This window comes from Rousettus aegyptiacus, unplaced genomic scaffold (assembly GCF_014176215.1).
Source record: "Rousettus aegyptiacus isolate mRouAeg1 unplaced genomic scaffold, mRouAeg1.p scaffold_m13_p_11, whole genome shotgun sequence".
Lineage (NCBI taxonomy): Eukaryota > Metazoa > Chordata > Mammalia > Chiroptera > Pteropodidae > Rousettus > Rousettus aegyptiacus.
Window position 1 is genome coordinate 93,684,203 of NW_023416286.1, and position 17,228 is coordinate 93,701,430.

Consider the following 17,228-nt stretch of genomic DNA (forward strand, 5'->3'; position numbering starts at 1 on the left):
CCCGAAGGGTGTCCGTTCCTGTCTCCGTAAAGCGTGGTAAATCTGCACGTGTTCGCAGATCACTTTAAGGTGTGAAACATCTAGATTTTAGATTAATTCTCATCCAGCCTTCGCTAGGACCTGGACCGTTCCCGGGCTTCTGCTCAACCCAGGTCTCAGCGAAGGCATCCGCAGAGACCGTGCGCCCTGGGACATGTGGGCTGGCCGGTGCCCACACACTCTGCCCGGGAGGCCCCGTGGCCCAGCACCCACGCGCCCGTCCTGCCGGGGACTGGCGCCGCCCCCGCCGTGTGGGTGGATGACAGGAGGGGCACCAGCACGTGGACGTGGCGCCGCAGCCCTGCGAGCTGCGCGGCTGCTCCCTGCCGGGGCCTGCTGTGCGCCGTGCCGCCCGCACCGCACGGAGTCGCACGCACCGTCCGCCGCGAGGCGGTGCCAAGCGGGAGCGCTCGCTGAAAGTCAGATGCCAGGGGCGTCTGGCGGCGACACCGGCCCTAGTCGCCTCCTGGTCCGGACGGGGTCCTCGGGGCTGCCCCCTGGCATGGGGGTCGGCGTCTCCTCCCGGCCGGGGTCGGCGTCACCTCCCGGGCCGGGGTCGGCGTCACCTCCCGGCCCGGGGTCGGCGTCTCCTCCCGGCCCGGGGTCGGCGTCACCTCCCGGGCCGGGGTCGGCGTCACCTCCCGGGCCGGGGTCGGCGTCACCTCCCGGGCCGGGGTCGGCGTCACCTCCCGGGCCGGGGTCGGCGTCACCTCCCGGCCGGGGTCGGCATCACCTCCTGGCCGGGGTCCCTAGCTGGGACGTGGGCTCTGCAGCTTGACCAGGCTGGGGGCGCCGTGTGCTGTCGCCTGGTGCCGTGCTTCCTGGGTGCTGGAGCACGCCCCCTGCTCCGTGGGGTTCGTGTGTGTATTTCAAGCAGGTGTACAGGCGGGAAGGTAGGGCGAGTCAAGGGAAGAGACAGTGCTCCACGTGGAGGGAAGACTGTCCTCCGACCCTGTGCCTTGCGGGCTGGGGGCAGTGGGGCCCGGGCCTCTCTCTGCCCCTGTGACCTCAGGGAACAGCTGACTTTGGGCGGCCACTCTAGGGTCGCGGCCAGGGCACAGTGAGGCGAGGCTCGTGGGCCCACCTCTCTGCTGACGGGGAAGAGGGGGGTGGGGATCGGGGCAGGGGGATGGTCTGGCCTCCAGTCTGTGAAATGCCGCAGCTCGGGGCGCCTGAGCTGGTGGCTGTGGCCGTGACTCGCTGCTGCCGGCTGGGGCGCTGTCTGCAGAGCCCAGGGGTCTTCGTCGACGGCTCCGGTTCACAGCGGTGACTTGCCAGTTGCCGACACGGCTGTAAGTGGCCACGCGTGGGCTCGAGCTCACCTTCGGGGTTCAGGGAGGCTCATACACGAGCATCCAGCACGAGCGCAGAAATGCTCTGGCCAGTCCCTGCCTGGCCGAGTCACAGCCAGACGAGGCCCAGAGCCCCGGGTGCGGCCATCTGCCTCCTGCCCTGACCCAGCTGCTCGGTGGCACCTCTGCAGGGCCTGGAGGAACATGCATTGTGTTGGGTGCTTCCTGAGAAGGGGCAGATGGGGAGCAGCACCCCCATGGTCAAGGGCACCTGGCAAGGCTGGTGGCCACGGCGACATTCCAGGTGGAGAACTGAGGTCCGTGAACATGGCCTGGCTGCAAGCGTCTCTGCCAGCGGGAGGCCGGGGAGGCGGCTGTCGGGCCAGCGAGCCTTTTCTTGGCACCAGAGGGGTCGGCATCTGTGTCCCTGCGGGTCATTCAGGAACACCGAGGTCCCCGTTCAGAGTGCCCAGGTGTCGTCCCAAGTGGAAGGTGTCGTTCTGCGCGGACCTCATGCAGTGGAAGCCAACGCAGAACTGGCCCCGTCCGCATGCGTGCACAGGTGTGTCAGGCGTGCACAGATGTGTCAGGTGTGCACAGGTGTGTCAGGTGTGCACAGGTGTGTCGGCTGTGCCGTCTCAGGCCACATGGTGTGGGTTCAGTCTAGCAACCAGCTCAAGGATGGAGGCGGGTTGGGGTGCACCAGTTAGACACTGGGCACGTGTGAGCAAGGACCCCCGCACCATGCTTCAGCAGCTCTCAAAGAATGAGGGGTGCAGAGCTGGGCTGGCCATCACCTTGAGGGTAAGGTTCAAGATGTGAACTTGCGGGTGACAGACATGCAGACCCTAGTGGGATTCCAGCTAACCCCTCCTGAAGGCTCCTTGCGAGGGCAGGCAGGGGTCAGACCTCCCCTGGGAGCGGAGGGGAAGAGGAACCTCCCGGATCTGAAAGGCGGGAAGGGTGGGGGTGGGGGTCCAGCAGAAGGGCCCAGCAGGACAGCGAGCAACAGCCTGAGGCCGGAGCTTGGGGGAGCCCGGCTCGCACAGGGCAGGAGAGACGCCGCCCACTTCCGCCACCAGCTCTTGCCCTGCCTGTCTCTTCCCCTTGACTGCAAGGTGGCCGTGTGTCCAGACTCCCAGCCCCTGGATCCTGACCTCTGGCTCCCACGGGGCTGAGGGCCAGGCCCGGAGACCTGAGCTTGAGCTCCCTCTGAAAGACGCCAGCTTTGTTAGCTAACATTGTCTCATGACGTGGTCCGGGCCCTGCCCATCACCCTGAACCGGCTTGTGCCCTGTGCCTGACCCCAGGCCCCAGGGGACTGGCCTCTCCTCGCCACCCAGCCCGACATCCTGCCGCAGGCTGGGCTTGCCCAGCAGGCCTGGCCCGCCCCCTGACCCCTGAGGGGGCTCCTCCCTGTCTGGCGTTGAGGGGATCCCAGGGCCCTGCGGATGCCGAGTGTCTTCCTGTGACTGTCAGTTGTTTCCGCTCTGGGCGCCTGGACAGGCCGCGAGACTGCTGTCCCAGGCCTGCCTGTCGCAGAGACAGCCCCCGGAGACCAGCCCCTGGGGTGCCCGAGTCTGCAGTCCGGCTCCGGACGAGGCGTGGAGTGAGGGGTTCTCCCCGCCAGGTGGTGAGCCGCATTCCACGAGGCCGTCGCGCCGTGCCCTGCGGCCAGGCTGCAGGCCCGACGTCGTCATGGCAGGAGAGTCACCCGCTTCTCCCAAGCTGGGGAAACCCACGTGGGCGCACGCACCTCAGCGTTGACGGCCGCTGTCCTGTAGACCATGCGTTCAGGGCAGGACTCGTGTCCAACAATGAAACCCTCGCCCTGGACATGCAGCGTGGAAGCCGGGAACGGGAACCACACCCGGTTCTCCAAGTCACAAGCACTAGTGGGTGGCCGTGGCGTGGCCCTCCGCGCTCTGTCCCTGCCATCCGCCACCACACAACGGGCTCAGCCACTGGGCCGGGGTCCTGGGCCGAGGTCTTCGTCGTGAGCTGGGGCTGGTCCTGATGGTGCTGGAAACACCCAGCCGTCTCCTCCCAGCCGCTGCAGGCACAGGGCTGGCGACGGTGCACGGGCTCAGCTGGGTGCTCAGCGAGGGTGTGCTGACGGACACAGTCGAGAAGCCCGCAGTTGAGTGTGACCTCAGGCGAGGCCGCCCAGCAGGTCAGGGCGCCCCATCTGCAGAAGGCTCGCTGTGGCAGCGCACCACGGCCTGCCCTGGTGACGGTTGTCGGGGGCTGTGGCGGCTCGTCCCGTCTCTGCCGCACGCCCACGGGGCAGCTTTATGCAGCCGCCTCCTCTCTGCAGGGCCCGCTGCCCCCGTGCGAAGTGGGGCTTCTGGGCTGCTCGCTGGACTCACCTCGTGTCTCCCCGGGAGACGTGTGGCGGTGGCCGGTCTCCGTCCCCCCACCCCCACACACAGGACATGCGGGGGACGGGAAGGAAGACGGGAGGGCGGCCTGATGCCTCTGCGTTCGGAAGCCGGAGGCGGGGCACGGCGGCTGTCCTGGGCAAGGCCCCGTTCACATCCTGCTGCGGACTGCCCGGCAGGCCGCGTGTCCACGAGCGAGGCCGCCCTGCCCCCGTGGCTGTGCGCGCTGGCGCCGAAGCCTCGGGGTGCCACGATGTGTCACGTCACATGACGGGTTACCACGTCGTTCCTGAACAGAGGCTTTTGAAACGAGATCGGGCAGCGTACTGAAGCCAGCCAGGAGAAGGGCCCTGGCTGGCGACATGTCCCCGGCTGAAACCTGCTCTCTGTACCAGAGAGCCGCCTTGGAGGGCAGAGGGAGTGTCACACCCACTTCCTGTCCCCAGACGCAGCCCGTGACTCCCCATAGAAGGCGGTGCTTCCTCCCGGCTGACCCTTCACGGTGACAGTAGCACTTCAGGGAGCTGGAACCTCAGGAACGAAGTGGCCTTAAAAAGTCACACGAGCCCGTCCCTTCCCAGATACCGGGGCCCCTGGTCCCCCCTCCCCGGGCCCCTCGGCCTCCCGGGCCTGCTCTCCATGTCCCAGCTCACACTCCAGCCCTCAGCCCAGGCTGCGGTCTGCCCTCGTCAGAGGGCTGACCCTGTCCCCAGGGTCAGCAGGCCGGTCGTCTCGGCCCGGCGTCCGGAGGACGCGGAGGCTGCCGTCCGCTGCATGGGGGGCCGCGGCTCCTGGAGCCCCCATCGGTGCCGCCGCTCGTTTCATTTCATTGACAAATCGTGGTCCCAACCGCGACATCCGATCACACACACGACCCCAGCCTTTGGATGACGGGGTCCCCGGAGCTGGCAGGACGGGCATGTGAGGACGCCTGGGTGTGGGGTCAGGAGGGGAGCGGGCAGCGCTTCGGGCACGGCAGAGACGGCGTTGGGATTCGGGCCCCGGGGCTCTGCGCCCCTCGGGATGCGGGGTGCTGCAGCCTGCTCCTGAAACAGTTCACGTCCCCCGGAGCAGGGCCGGAGCGGCCGCACGGGCTTCCGCGGTGCGGCGTCCTCACGGGGCCTGGTCACGTAGCCGTTTATGGTTTATGGATTTTTCTGGACGTATAATTTATTTCTCAATGAAATGTCAATTTTTAAAGTACTTAAGAAAAGGTAAGAACAGTACCGCACGATTTCCTTGGAAATTTTTTTCAGTTCCCTATGTTGTCCAATAAGAAGTCAGTTTTCGTCACGGGCCACGTTCTGGGCCACCGGGCGAGTGGCAGCCGAGGGAGAGGCTGCCGTGGACCTTGCCCCAGTGAGGCCCGTTTTCTTCCCCTCCGTGAGCAACCTGGCGACCAGGGTCCCCGCAGATCAGAGAACGTCGCGTGTCTCGCGCGCAAGGTTAAAACCGCCGGTGTGAGAAACGTTTGTCTTCGAGTCTGACACATCACCGGGCCTCACTGCAGGGCGCCGGGGGACCTGGGTGGCCCCGGCCCAGGAGCAGAGAAGCACTGGTCTGGGGCCGCTCCCACGAGTACCTTTCCAAGCGGGGATTTTATCTCCAGGTAGAAGATTCCAGGGGAGTAAGTTGGACTGCCTGCAGATCAGCAGGGGACCCTGAGGCTGGTGCCCTGGGGGGAAGGAGCGGCCGGTGGGCTGACGGCAGTGCTGGGGCCTGGGCCACCGGATGGCCCTTCCCGGGTGGGGCTGGGCTCCTGTTCCAGCCTCCCCTCCCTGTGCTTCAGAAGGTGCCCACCTGGGCATCTGGGCCCAACCTCCCCAAGGGAGCCCTGGGGGCACCGGGCTGGACAGAGGAGCAGCAGCGAGTGAGTCAGCAGCAGGCGTCGGGGTTCCAATCCAAGACGCCGCTCGGCGAGCCCCGTGCTCTGGCTGTGTGGACCCGTGCACTCACAGGAAGATGGTGGCCCGCCTGCCCGGGAGGAAGCCCAATGGAGTCACCTTCTCAGCGACTGGGACCTCGCGGGGGGAGCCGCAGCTCATCGGGACTAGACGGGGGCAGTTTCAGACAGGAGATGAGACGTGGCCTCCTGCCCCGAGGCGCGTGGGGACGCAGCCTCTCAGCGTCCTGGTCCCCCGCCCCATCCCGCCCAATGAGAGGCGTCTCTGCGTTTGTGGGAGGTTCTGGACGTGGCCCTTTTTGGGGTCACGGCTTTACGGAGGTGTAACTGGACCATGACATCCCGTTAGTTTTAGGGGCATGACACGACGATTCGATGTTTGTCTACATTGTGACATGACCACAAGTCTAGTTAATGTCTGTCACCACATGTAAACACAAATTTATTCTTGTGATGGGGACTTTTAAAACCTGTTCCCTTAACGACCCTCGAGTGTGCGGCGAAGCACCCTGAACTGCGGCCACTGCGCTGCGCCTTCGCCCCAGGACTGACTGACCTCAGGACAGGAAATGTGCACCTTTTGACCTCTTCTCCCACTGCCCCTCCCCCACTGCCCTCGCCTCGGGCAACCACCCCTGAGTTCTCGGTGCCCTTGAGATTGTGGGGCTCGCGGGTCGTGCATGGCTTGCCTTTCTCTCTCTGACTTAATTCACTTAGCACGGTGCCCTCGAGGTCCATTCTTATTGCACGTGGCATTTCCTTCTTTTCATGACTGAACGCTATTCCGCGGTACAGATGAACCCCGACTTCTTCACGCATCTACCCTTTGGGGGGCGCTTGGGCGGTTTCCACATCCTGGCTGGACGAATGTGCTGCGGTGGACGTGGGGTGCAGCGGGAGGGGAGCCGGGCCGTAAGGCACTTCCGTTTGTCATTTTTGGGGAACCGCCACCGGGTTTCCGCAGCGGCTGCGCCGGCCGACGCCCCCGGCAGCGCACGAGGCTCGCTGTGCTCCGCATCCTCGCCGGTGCGTGTTTGTCGATGTCTTTTTTCCTGATGCCGTCGTGACAGGTGCGAGGCGACATCTCACTGTGGTTTTGATTTGCGTTTGCCTGGCGATGAGTGATGTCAAGCATCTTTTCATGTGTCTGTTGGCCGTCTGTATGCCGTTGACAAACGTCTGTCCAGATCTTCTGCCCACCTTGAACTGGGGTCACTGTGCTGAGGCCTGGGCGTTTGCCGCCCGGCCTGCTGGTTTGCTGAGATAAGGGTGGACTGGAAAGTGAAGTCCAGCATGGCCGACGAGATGGCCGTGGGCAGGAGCGGGGACATTGTGGCTGTGGCCGCGTGTCGCTGTGGGTGTGGCCGGGTGGACACGGGGCCCCTTGGCCTCTGTTTCCGGGAAAGATGGGAGCCAGTGCCATGCTGAGGGGGGCGTGAAGTCGGCGGTCAGCCCGGTGGGCTTGGTCCAGGTTGGGGCAAGTGCTGAGGGCGTGAAAATGAAGCAGAGACGGCCCAGGAACGGGGCGGCCCGGCCGCGCGCCCTCCGCTGTGCCCCACCTGGCCTCACGGCTGTGCCTCTGCCACGCGGGCACGGGGGCCCCGGACCCCTGAGCCTCACCAGCAGAGAGCCTGAGGGCGCCCCCACCCCGCGCGCCCCCCACCGTGACAGTTCCTGTGCCCGTCACAGGCCTGGGAATGGGGAGCTTGCTCAGGGCGGGAGCAGGAAAGAACCTTCTAGATCACTCACACGCTTCCTCCTCTCCCTCTGTCCTTTAAGATTCCTTCCCAGCTCCAGCTCCCCAAAAGGTCCTGCCAGAGGCTCTGTGCAGGTGGAGGGGAAGGGGGGGTAGAAGGCGGAGGGGAGGGGAGGGGAGGAGGAGGGTCAGGATGATGGGAGGGGTGGGGGCGGGGAGGGAGCCGGTCCAGAGGCCACCCTGTCTGGGGGCCCCCCTCCTCTGGCCCCAGCCTGCTGTGCCCCAGAGGCACCCACAAGCCCCTCATGGACTTTTGTTGGCCTGCCTGCCCTCAGGGTGCTGGGCTCCTGCTGGGAGCTGCCCGTCCTGGACCGCCCCTCCTCCTCCCCTCTGCCCACGACAAGGAGCTCCAGCGAGAACACAGGTCCTCCTTGTTGCAAGTGCTCAGGAACAAAAGGGTCCCTGTGTCCCTGAGGACAATGCCCCTCCCCCACCGGGTGGCAGGGCCATCTGAGCACCAGTGTTCTCCCCCGGGGCCTGGTCCCAAGCCTCCCCTCTCCTCCTCCGTCCTGGCTGCCCTTCCTCCCCTCTCCTGCTGCCCCTTTGGCCTGGGTGGGTGGAGGGAGTAGCGTGTCCCTCCGGGGATCTGAGAAAGTGGCCTCTACTCAGGACCATGTGGGGCTGCCCCCTTGCAGCCTCCAGCACTCCCAGCTCCGCCGGAGGACACCCTCCCCTGCCAGTCATGTTCACAGGGCTCAGAACGTGCCCTCGGTCTTCTGGGGTGAAGGTGCAGACCCCTCAGTGACCTGCTGCGGGATGCGCAGGTGCTGGGGATCCCCCAGGAGCCCTCGTCATGCACGAGCCCCCTGAGACCACCTGAGCCTCCAGCGAAGGCGGGCGTGGTCTCCCGGATGGGGCGGCCATGTCTGATTCATGTCCTCGCCGCGCCCCGTCCTGCACGTCACGTCCCGGACGCCACACGCTTCCTCCACCTGGCGTTTCGGCCAAGGCACCCCCAAGGTGGGGGGCACAGTGTCCGTCTTCGTGAAGGCCGGCAGAGCCACCCACCACCAGGCGGCTGCCCTGGCGCAGGGGGGAGACGGGGGGCGGGCGCCTCCAGGCCCCCAGCTGTGTCGCTGGCGTCAGCTCGGGGCGCTGAGCGGCCGCCGGCGGCGTTGACGTCCTGCGGTCCGTGGGTGCGTGGCAGCCCCGGCCTCCACGCGCTCGTCTCCACCTACCAGCTTCCCCGGACCGCCTCGCACGTGGGAAGCCGTTTACAGCCATTGGACCCTCAAACCTAATTCTGCTTCACCCGTGAGCACGTCAACTGGAGTCCCCACGAGGCGAGCGTGGAAATCGAGAGTTCTGCGGGACGCGGTGCGGGAGCCCGTGGCTCTGACGGCACCATGGCGGCCGCCCGTGCTCTTCGGGTCTGTAACTGTAACGGCTTCGTCGAGGCGTGGCTGCCCGCGATCAACCGTGCGGACCGAAGCCCAGCGCGTGCGTCCGGCCCTTGGCCCGCACCGTGAGGCCAGCACCAGCCCCTCCGCGAGGACCAGCACCCTCAGGAGCTGCTCCCGTCTGTCATGTCTTAGACCAGCCGAGGGGAAAAGACCGTGCAGCCTGTGAGCAGCCGTGAGGGGTTGGCGTGGGGGGGGGGGTGGCGCCTGCGTGAGGGCCAGGGCCCCGTCGCCTGTGGGGACACACCACGCCAGGTGTGACGGTTCCGAGTGGGCCTGTGGCCCCCTCTCGCTGCCCAGCGCGCCCCCTGGTGGCTGCGCTGTCTCCAGCAAGTGCTTTGTCCCCAGCTGTGGTGCGTGGGGCCGAGTTCACAGGCTCAGGGGACCTGCCGGAGAGGCAGAGCTGGGGCCCGACCTGGGGGAAGGACAGGCCTCGCCGGGGCCTGGCTGCTTCACGCCCCCCTCGCCCACTCTCTCTGTCCAGCCCTGTGTTTGGGGATGGAGAGGCCCAGATGGCGCCTCCAGCCCCGCGGCTGGGAGCCTGCAGACGGGGCAGTGGCCCGGCGTCCTGTGACTGCGGCCGGGGCACCCGGAGTGCCTCCCCTCAGTCGCACACGCACCCTCTGCCCGTCTGAAGCCAGCCCTGCCCCAGCGACGTCGGCCACCTCAGGCTTCGCTCAGGACCCATGGAGTGGCCCTGGGCGAAGTCCCGTGTTGACTTGTCCCCCCGCGCCCGTGTTGACAGTCACTCGAGCACTGGCGGGAGTGTCGGCAAACACCTGAACTCGCTCTGGGCGGCGTGCCAGGCAGGCGTGTGCCACAGCCACGCTGCCTCCTCACACCCCGGGACACCTGGGCTGGCGCTGCCATGCTCCCTGTTCACAGGGGCGACCCCGAGGCCTGGCGAAGGGGCCGCCACGTCCAGCGTCGCCCAGAGGCCCGAGCAGGGAGGTCCGGTCCCAACGCCCGTCTGCCCGCCCGCCCGGGTGCACCGTGCACCCGAGTTCCCACAGCTAGGGGCTGGGCTCTCCCTCCTGAGGCTGTTACCTCAGTTCTGGGAAGGGATCTGTGGGTCGGGCTCTGGGCCAGCGGCACAGAGCAGCGCAGCCACTGGGAGACACACATGGGAGACTTGTTGCCTGGAGTCGGCTTACGGGGGCGGGGCGTCCGGGGCGGGGAGGCCGAGGCCAGCCCTCCGGGGAGTGGCCCTCCCAAGGCCGGACTGCTCTCCAGGGAAGACTCTCAAGGGCTTGAATCAGGCTCATCATATTGTCTAGAATTAAGCCATAGTTGTAATACAAAGAAAATCAGGAAGTCTCTAAACGTTTGAATTAAGCCTAACTTTTCTAACTACCTCATGGGTAGAGGGGGCCAGAACGGAACCCCCTGACGTTTGCCATGCCAGGGAGCACAGAAGACGGTGCCATCTCTGTGAGGACGCAGGGTGACCGCGGCCCCACCCGGCTGTCCTTTCCGGCGGCCCTGAGCCCAGGGCTCCGTCCGCCGTCGTGGGAAGGTAGATGTCGCACTCCGCACTTCTGCTCCCGCTGCTGCCACTGCCTTGTCCCCACGGGTTCAAAAACGACAGGATTTCTTAGTAAAAAATGACGATGCTATAGCAGCTTCTCAATCTTCAGTTCTTGAAAACAAACTTGTGAGCCATCTATTAGAAAAAGTGGTTCGATATGTTTTCTTTCTTTTGAAAAGAAAAAAAAAAAAGGTGGACCCAAACGATTCCAGTAGCTCTGGCCAGACTCCACAGCGGCGTTTTGTATAGTTCTCCCTTTTAAACTTATCTGTGATCACATTTTCTAGATGGTTAGATGGAAACTCAGAGACTTGTGTAAGTCACACGGGGTTTTCTAAGTGTCAGAAACCAAAGTGGGACCCCTACATGGTATGACATGTACTTCCTTCTTGTCTCTGTTCTCCTGGACCAGAAAACACAAGTGTTAGAATTTTCTTGCGTGGCAAGTGAGAATGAAACTCGTTCTTTTTTTTTTTCACCTCTGTCGACCAAGACCATGAAGATAATTGACAGGGTAGAAGACCTTAGAGTAAGTTACTCAACCCTAGGAATAGAGACAAAAGTAATTTCTGATATTAAAGCCACTGAGAGGAAATAGCTTTTCTGATTGATTCATGTTCTGGTATCTTTACAGCTATCTATACGCTGTAAAACATGTTCGAAATAGTACTTGTAAGTAGCTCAGTCCGTTTCCATAAAATGAGCAAGTGCCGGCGATAAACCTGCTAAAATGTTACCTTACCTACTATACTTCCTAACTTTTGTAGTCTTTACATGTTAGCTGTAATTTATGTCAGAATTTGCAGGAAAGAACTTTCACAGAGTACGAGAGCTTTAAGAGAGCCTCATGTTTAAGCTTGTTTTGTGACAGTTAGCTATTTTGAGTTTTGTGAGCCATGGGAAAGGAATTAGAGCAGGGGTCCCCAACCTTTGTGGCACCAGAGACCGGTGCTCCTATGAGACTCCAGTGCCTGAGGACCTGAGGTGGAGCTGAGGCGGAGATGCAGGCGGCTGCAGGTAAGGATGTCGCTTTGCTGGCTAGCCCACCTCCTGCGGTGCGGCCAAAGACAGGCACAGTCCTCAGCCCCAGGGGTTGGGGTCCCCTGGATTAGAGAGAGCTCCCTAAAATTCTGACTTTGAATCACTTCTAGATTCAGTGATGTGGGCATAACGGACAGGAGTCTAGTAGCTGCTGACACATCTGGTAACGGTTGACCAGGGACGGGGTGGCATTCCTTAGTCATGCTTTGGCTTCTTTGTATTCTTCTTAAAGACGCTTTTGTTTCACATTTGTCCCTTTAGTAGTAACTATAACAATTTGTTGTTTCTTTTTTAAATTACAAAGTAAACGCTCCAGGGCATCAAAGGGCCACTGGGTTCCCCAGATCCTGCACACCGGTTTCTGGGCAGGACCAAGCATGTGCAACCCCATGGGCTCTGCGTCCGATGCTTTTAGGCTGAGCAGCACTGTGCACCCAAGGGTGGAACCAGGCGAAGCTCTGCCTCTTACGTCACCTTCGGCTCTTCCAAGCTGCGAGCAGCGGGATTCCAGGACTGGTGTTCCCTGGACAGGCACTGGGCATATGATCGCTTCCGGTCAGAAGCAAACTTTAAAAGTTGTCTCAGAAATGTGTGAAATCAGTGCAATTCCAAACGCCCAAGACTTGGCGCGCCTGAGCGCAGCTGACCTTCTGACCAGCCGGGAAGGCCACGCTGGCCAGGCCGCCTCGCGGACGGAAGGGGCGGACGCTCTGGGGGTGGAGGGTCCCGCGCCCCCTGCCCCTGTCGGAGCAGCCCGAGGCTCGGGGGGAAGGGACCTGCGCTCGGCCTGCGCCCCCTGCCCTCGCGTGCGCGGCCGGGCGGGGCGTTGGGCTTAAGGAGGGGGGGGGGCGCCGCGGGCGGCCACGTGGCCTCGCAGGAATGCGCGGGCGCGAGGGCGGGGCGCGGCCGGGAACGGGCAGACGCTGCAGCCAATGGGTTCCTGCCAGGGGCCGGGCTGGCCAATCACTGGGTGGGGGTGGGGCTGCCCCTCCGTGGGTGGGGCCGGAGCGCATCCTTGGGCGGCGGACGCGGGGTTGGGAGAGGGGCGCTCGGAGGGACGCGGCTCGGTTACCGGCGGGGTGAGTGCGGGCCCGGTGGGGGGCGAAGGCGGGAGAGCAGGGGTCCAGGTCGGGTGAGTGCGGGTCCCGGGCAGCACCCCAACTGAAGCAGGGTGCCCCCTTCCCCCGGTACAGACGTTGCAGGTAATGGGGTCCACGGGCAGCTTCTCACTTCAGCGAGCTTCCCCCGGCCTCCGGGCATAGGCAGTGCAGGTAACGGGGGCGCGTGCAGCCCCCCAGTTTAGCGGGGTGCCCCGGTCCCCACTGGCACAGACAGGGAAGGCCCTGAGAACAGCCCCTCATTTTCAGCGGGGTGCCCTTGTCCCCTGGGGATAACAGCGATGGGGCTGAAACTGCGAGGACAGGTAGGAATGTGCAGGAGGGACCCGGGGGGGGGGGGCGGGTGGCTGGAGTAAAGCCGAACCGCAGAAATCCCACGCGGAGTTGTTTGTGTGAGGTGCAGGGGTTCACAGTCTCCTATAGAGGCAGAAGTCTTGGCCGGCTGTAGGAGAAAGACGGCTACAGCTAAAATCCTGGGTGTGTTTTCCTGTGCCGGGTCTACCTCTGCTGCAGAAACTGAAGGAGGGGTGCGGGGTGGCCGCTGGCCAGCAGGGGCCTTGCTTCAACACACCTGGAGACACTTCTTCTTCTGTGGGACCCTGAGTGCCGGGCTCAGAGTTCTGAGTAAATGTCTTTGCTTTTAGTGGGGTGCGAACGTTCCGGGAAGGAAGAGACATATTTGGTGCACTGTGATAACGTTTCGGTTACTAACTTTTGCTACAGGTGAGAATTCTCACTAACTCGGAGTGCAAAGGGTTTTTATTGTTTTCTCTGGCTGAGCTGCTAAGTCAAGCCGCTGTCAATAGTTTGGATTTTGTGCAGGAGTTAACTTCCTTCCAGGTGGAACACTGCAGCACATAACATTTCACTGTCCATTTATTGCTTAAAAATATATTTTGAACATCTCTTACAGGAAATAACTTTTACTGTTTGTGTAGTTTAAAAATGATTTGTCCCTTGAGCTCAAACAGCAGTTATTGGCCCCAGGATGTGACTTAATGACCAGCATCTGCGGTTGGGTCGCAGGACTCACAGACACGGATGTCCCTGATTCCTTGCCAGTAAGAAGTCATTGTTCTCAGGTGCTGTTTTGTAATTGATTCATGTCTCCAAGGGAGTTATAGACAATTAGGGAAGAAGTAAAATTCAGTTACTCAAAATAGTTTTTCACCTTTTCGAAGTTGAGCTTTTAAGTTGACTTTCTAGTTTTACCAGTTTCATCATCTTGATATTTTGATGTGCATATTTTCTCTGCAGTGTTTTTATGGCGAAGTAGAGGAAAACTCTGGGAATTCTGGACGGAAGCCTCTGGTGGCTGGGGACTCGGCCAGGAGCCCTGGGCTGTGTTCTGGAACTGCCCCCTAACCCCAGGTGAGTCAGGGCAGATCACAGAACTTGAGTTTACCCAGGAAATTGCTGGAAGGCAGCTGTTTGAAACGCTTTTTGAACTAAAAGGTGCCGTGTGAGTTAGAGCAAAATAAATATGCCGTGATTTTGGCTGTTCTCTGTGAGTGACAGTTTTGCGAAAGCGTTATCATAAAAAATTAGAACCTCCCGTTGTGTGATCCATTATTCTTTCATTGCACAAGGAATAACGGAAAGATCTCGAGATCTTCAGAGCTGGCACATGTCTAATTCACGCGCTATTTGTCGTTCGCATGGGTTGAAAGGTGAGCGGAGTGGAGTAGGACGGGATCGTGGGTGTGAGACACCTGCGAGGCGGGAGTGCGGCGCTCAGCTACGCCTTCCGGAAGCGTGATTTCGGGAGGACGAGGGGAATTCTGGGTCTGGGGAAACCTGACAAGGTCCCAGAAATGAGGCCACGGGTGCGTTCTGCAGGGTGTGGGGAAGGGGAAGGCCCGCCTCCAGGGGGTGGTCGTGCACCCCGCGTGACAGGTGACGGCCGCGAGTGGGCCCTGTCTGAGAACGCGGAAGGCGCAGGTGCGGAGCTGGCGAGGGGCCCCTTCCCCACCCCCGGCCGCACCGTCCCTCGCCTCATCGCCCGCCACCCCCAGCCCCGGTTCAGCCTTTGCGAAGTGACCAGGCCTAGACGCTTGTTTTCACTTCTTGACCTGCTTTTGTCTGTGAGTTTTCAAAATTTTGAACTGGCTGGGCTCCGGCATGCATGCTAGTCTATTTCCCGTTCTTCCTTCCCTCATCGAAGTGACGCCTCCCTGCCCGCAGAAAGGGCTGCTCGCGGGGCGTTGACGTTTCACATTTTTATCAAGCAATGTTTACAAGACTTTTAAAAAGTAATAGATTTTTGTAAGCTTTTGTCTTCCATCAACCATTTTGTGATACGAGAAGAGATTTACTAGAGTTGTTCATTAATCCTACTGGGAGTGAAATGTAGTATCAAAGCTGTGACAGCCGTGTGATGGCCGCGGCCACGGGGAGAAGTGGAGAGGCCGTACTTTAAATTGTCTCCAAGTTCATGGTGCCTTGTGCTAAGCCAGCTTCCCGCAAGGGGGCTGGTTTACCTGGCAACAAATTCTAGGCTCCAAAGTCTGGGCTCAGCGAATCACTTAGGGCTCTCGAAGTGGGGAATTCATGAAGAAAACAAAGGCAACGCCTGGATGCGTGGATGAGTGGGGGTGAGGATCAGGACCCCGGAGGGCGCAGCTGGGGGAGAGGGTCAGGACCCCACAGGGTGCAGCTGGGGGAGAGGGTCAGGACCCCGCAGGGCGCAGCTGGGAGAGAGGGTCGGGACCCCGCAGGGCGCAGCTTGGGGAGAGGGTCGGGACCCTGCAGGGTGCAGCTGGGGGAGAGGGTTGGGACCCCGCAGGGCGCAGCTGGGGGAGAGGGTCGGGACCCTGCAGGGCGCAGCTGGAGGAGAGGGTCGAGACCCCGCAGGGCGCAGCTTGGGGAGAGGGTCGGGACTCCGCAGGGCGCAGCTGGGGGAGAGGGTTGGGACCCCACAGGGAGCAGGTAGGGGCGGCTCTGAGGCACATTGTCCAGCCGCGGAGAACCAGATGCTCACGCTTGGACGTCGTTGTCATCGTGATGAGGACATTCGAACGCCGAAGTCAGACACGCACCCGGGTGTGCACCTCTGTGCGCGCATCGGCGTGGGCAGTTCCGGGCTGACCTGCAGGGAGGGCGCTGTGAGCACTCACTGTTTTAGTCTATTATTCGCCTTATTTCTCTGGTGGAAAATAGAGTGGCGACCTCAGCTTGGCTTCTGATTGTAAGGACCACGAGAAAAGCGAACTGAAATGGGAGCATTTATGCTAGCGCAGTACTGCTGCCGATTTGAGTGACGGTTTCGAGCCGGGGTTGGAAGGCTGGGTCTTTGGAGGGGCGAAGGCAGGTTCCAGCATGCTCAGCTGCCTGGACGTCACTGCTGGGGCCCGGCTGTGTCCTACTTCAGCCCCACGGGGTGGAGTGGCCTGAAGGCTCGGGCCGTGCGGAACAGCCAGGCCAGGATCCTTTTGGGGGCCAGTGTCCCCCAACCCAGGGATCCCGGAGTAGACAGTGGCCGCGTTCCCAGGCCAGCGCTTCGCCCCTGAGGGCCGAGCTCCGGCGGGACGGGAGGAACTCGGTGTGTTCGGCATGTCGTTTCACTCGCGGTGCGGGCAGGTCCGGGCCTGGCCGGGCAGTCGGCTCAGGCAGCTGGGGTGTCGCGGCCAGGCTGCCGCGGGCGGCGGCTCCATGTGGGGAGGCTGCGTGCCCCGTCCCTCCCAGCTCTGGGGCCGGCCAGCCTGCCTGCTGCGGAAGCGACTCCAGCACTGACTCGGCGAGGCGGTGGGAGGCAGTGCCGCCTGCGTGGGTTCTGGGCTCAGTCAGCGGGAGCACTTCCCCCGGCCACCTGGGGAGCAGCGGCGGAGGGCGGGGGCTGCCCCGGCTGTGGCCCCCCCCTCCGGGCCCCGTCTGTGCCTCGGCGTCCCTGGTCCCCTACGCACCTCTCCCCGGCCCCAGGTGACTGACAGTGGCCAGGCCGTCATTTCAGGCTTCAGCTTCTCCCCCGAGGAAACGGGTTTAATGTCATTTCGTTCTCATCCGTTTTTAAAGTCAAGTTTCCACTTACAGAGAAGTGACCTAGGAGCAACCTGTTGACGAGGGGCGTGTGTCCATGTGGCCCGCGGTGCGGCTCCGGCACACCCAGGAGCGGCGTGCTGCTTGGACGGGCGTTGAGTGCGCCTCCCGCAGGCGCCGAGCGCCCGGCACGCGGTGGCCCGGGGCTGGGCAGGGGCCCTCGCAGGCCGAGCGCTGTCCGGCGTCCGGGGAGATGATAACCCAGGAGGGCGGAGCGGAGCAGAGACGGGGTCGCCGGGCAGGGAGGGCCCACGAGGAGGTCGTGTCTGAGGAAATGTGGACGGGGAGCGACAGGCATGGTAAGGGTGTCCTGGGCGGAGGGAGCTGTGCGTGCCGAGGCCCCGTGGGCGGTGAGCAGCCCCGTGGCGGAGCCCTGTGCGTGCCGGGCACGGTGGGACGTGACCTCGGGGAGGCAGCAGACGGGCAGGAGCCGTCGCAGCGCACGGCCGTGAGCAGACCTGATCCCGTTTTAGCGGGCCGTCCTGGTCACAGGTTACGGGGCGGGGGCAGAGGCAGAGAGGCCGGCACGAGGCGTTACCGTGGCTCGGCCTAGCGCAGGGGATGGTGTGGACCGGGCAGGGGGCCCGGCGGGAGCGAGGCAGCTCGTCACGCCGTTCCTGGCGGATTCTGGAGGAGGAGCTAGCGCGCCCTGCTGACCGGGACTGAGGAAGGGGACAGAGGGGCACTCGCTCTTCCTCTGTCCTGGGCAGGCGGGAGCAGGTGCCCGTTCCTGAG

The 17,228-nt window shown here is 62.9% G+C and overlaps 1 protein-coding gene across 6 annotated transcripts in view; it reads left to right on the forward strand.

The window, feature by feature from the left end:
* Window positions 1–12,349: 12,349 nt before the first annotated feature.
* The window catches only part of ARHGEF10 (Rho guanine nucleotide exchange factor 10), a 60,731-nt gene continuing 55,852 nt past the window's right edge, over window positions 12,350–17,228 (forward strand). For 2 of the 6 annotated variants that reach the window (XM_036228972.1, XM_036228976.1), the window contains exons 1-3: window positions 12,379–12,419; window positions 13,103–13,181; window positions 13,716–13,829. Coding sequence is in view for 2 of the 6 variants with exons in the window: in XM_036228973.1 (XP_036084866.1) it covers window positions 12,740–12,763; window positions 13,103–13,181; window positions 13,716–13,829 (217 nt within the window). In the remaining 4 variants the exon portion in view is untranslated. The other 4 variants (XM_036228974.1, XM_036228973.1, XM_036228975.1 and 1 more) reach the window with 4 other exon arrangements.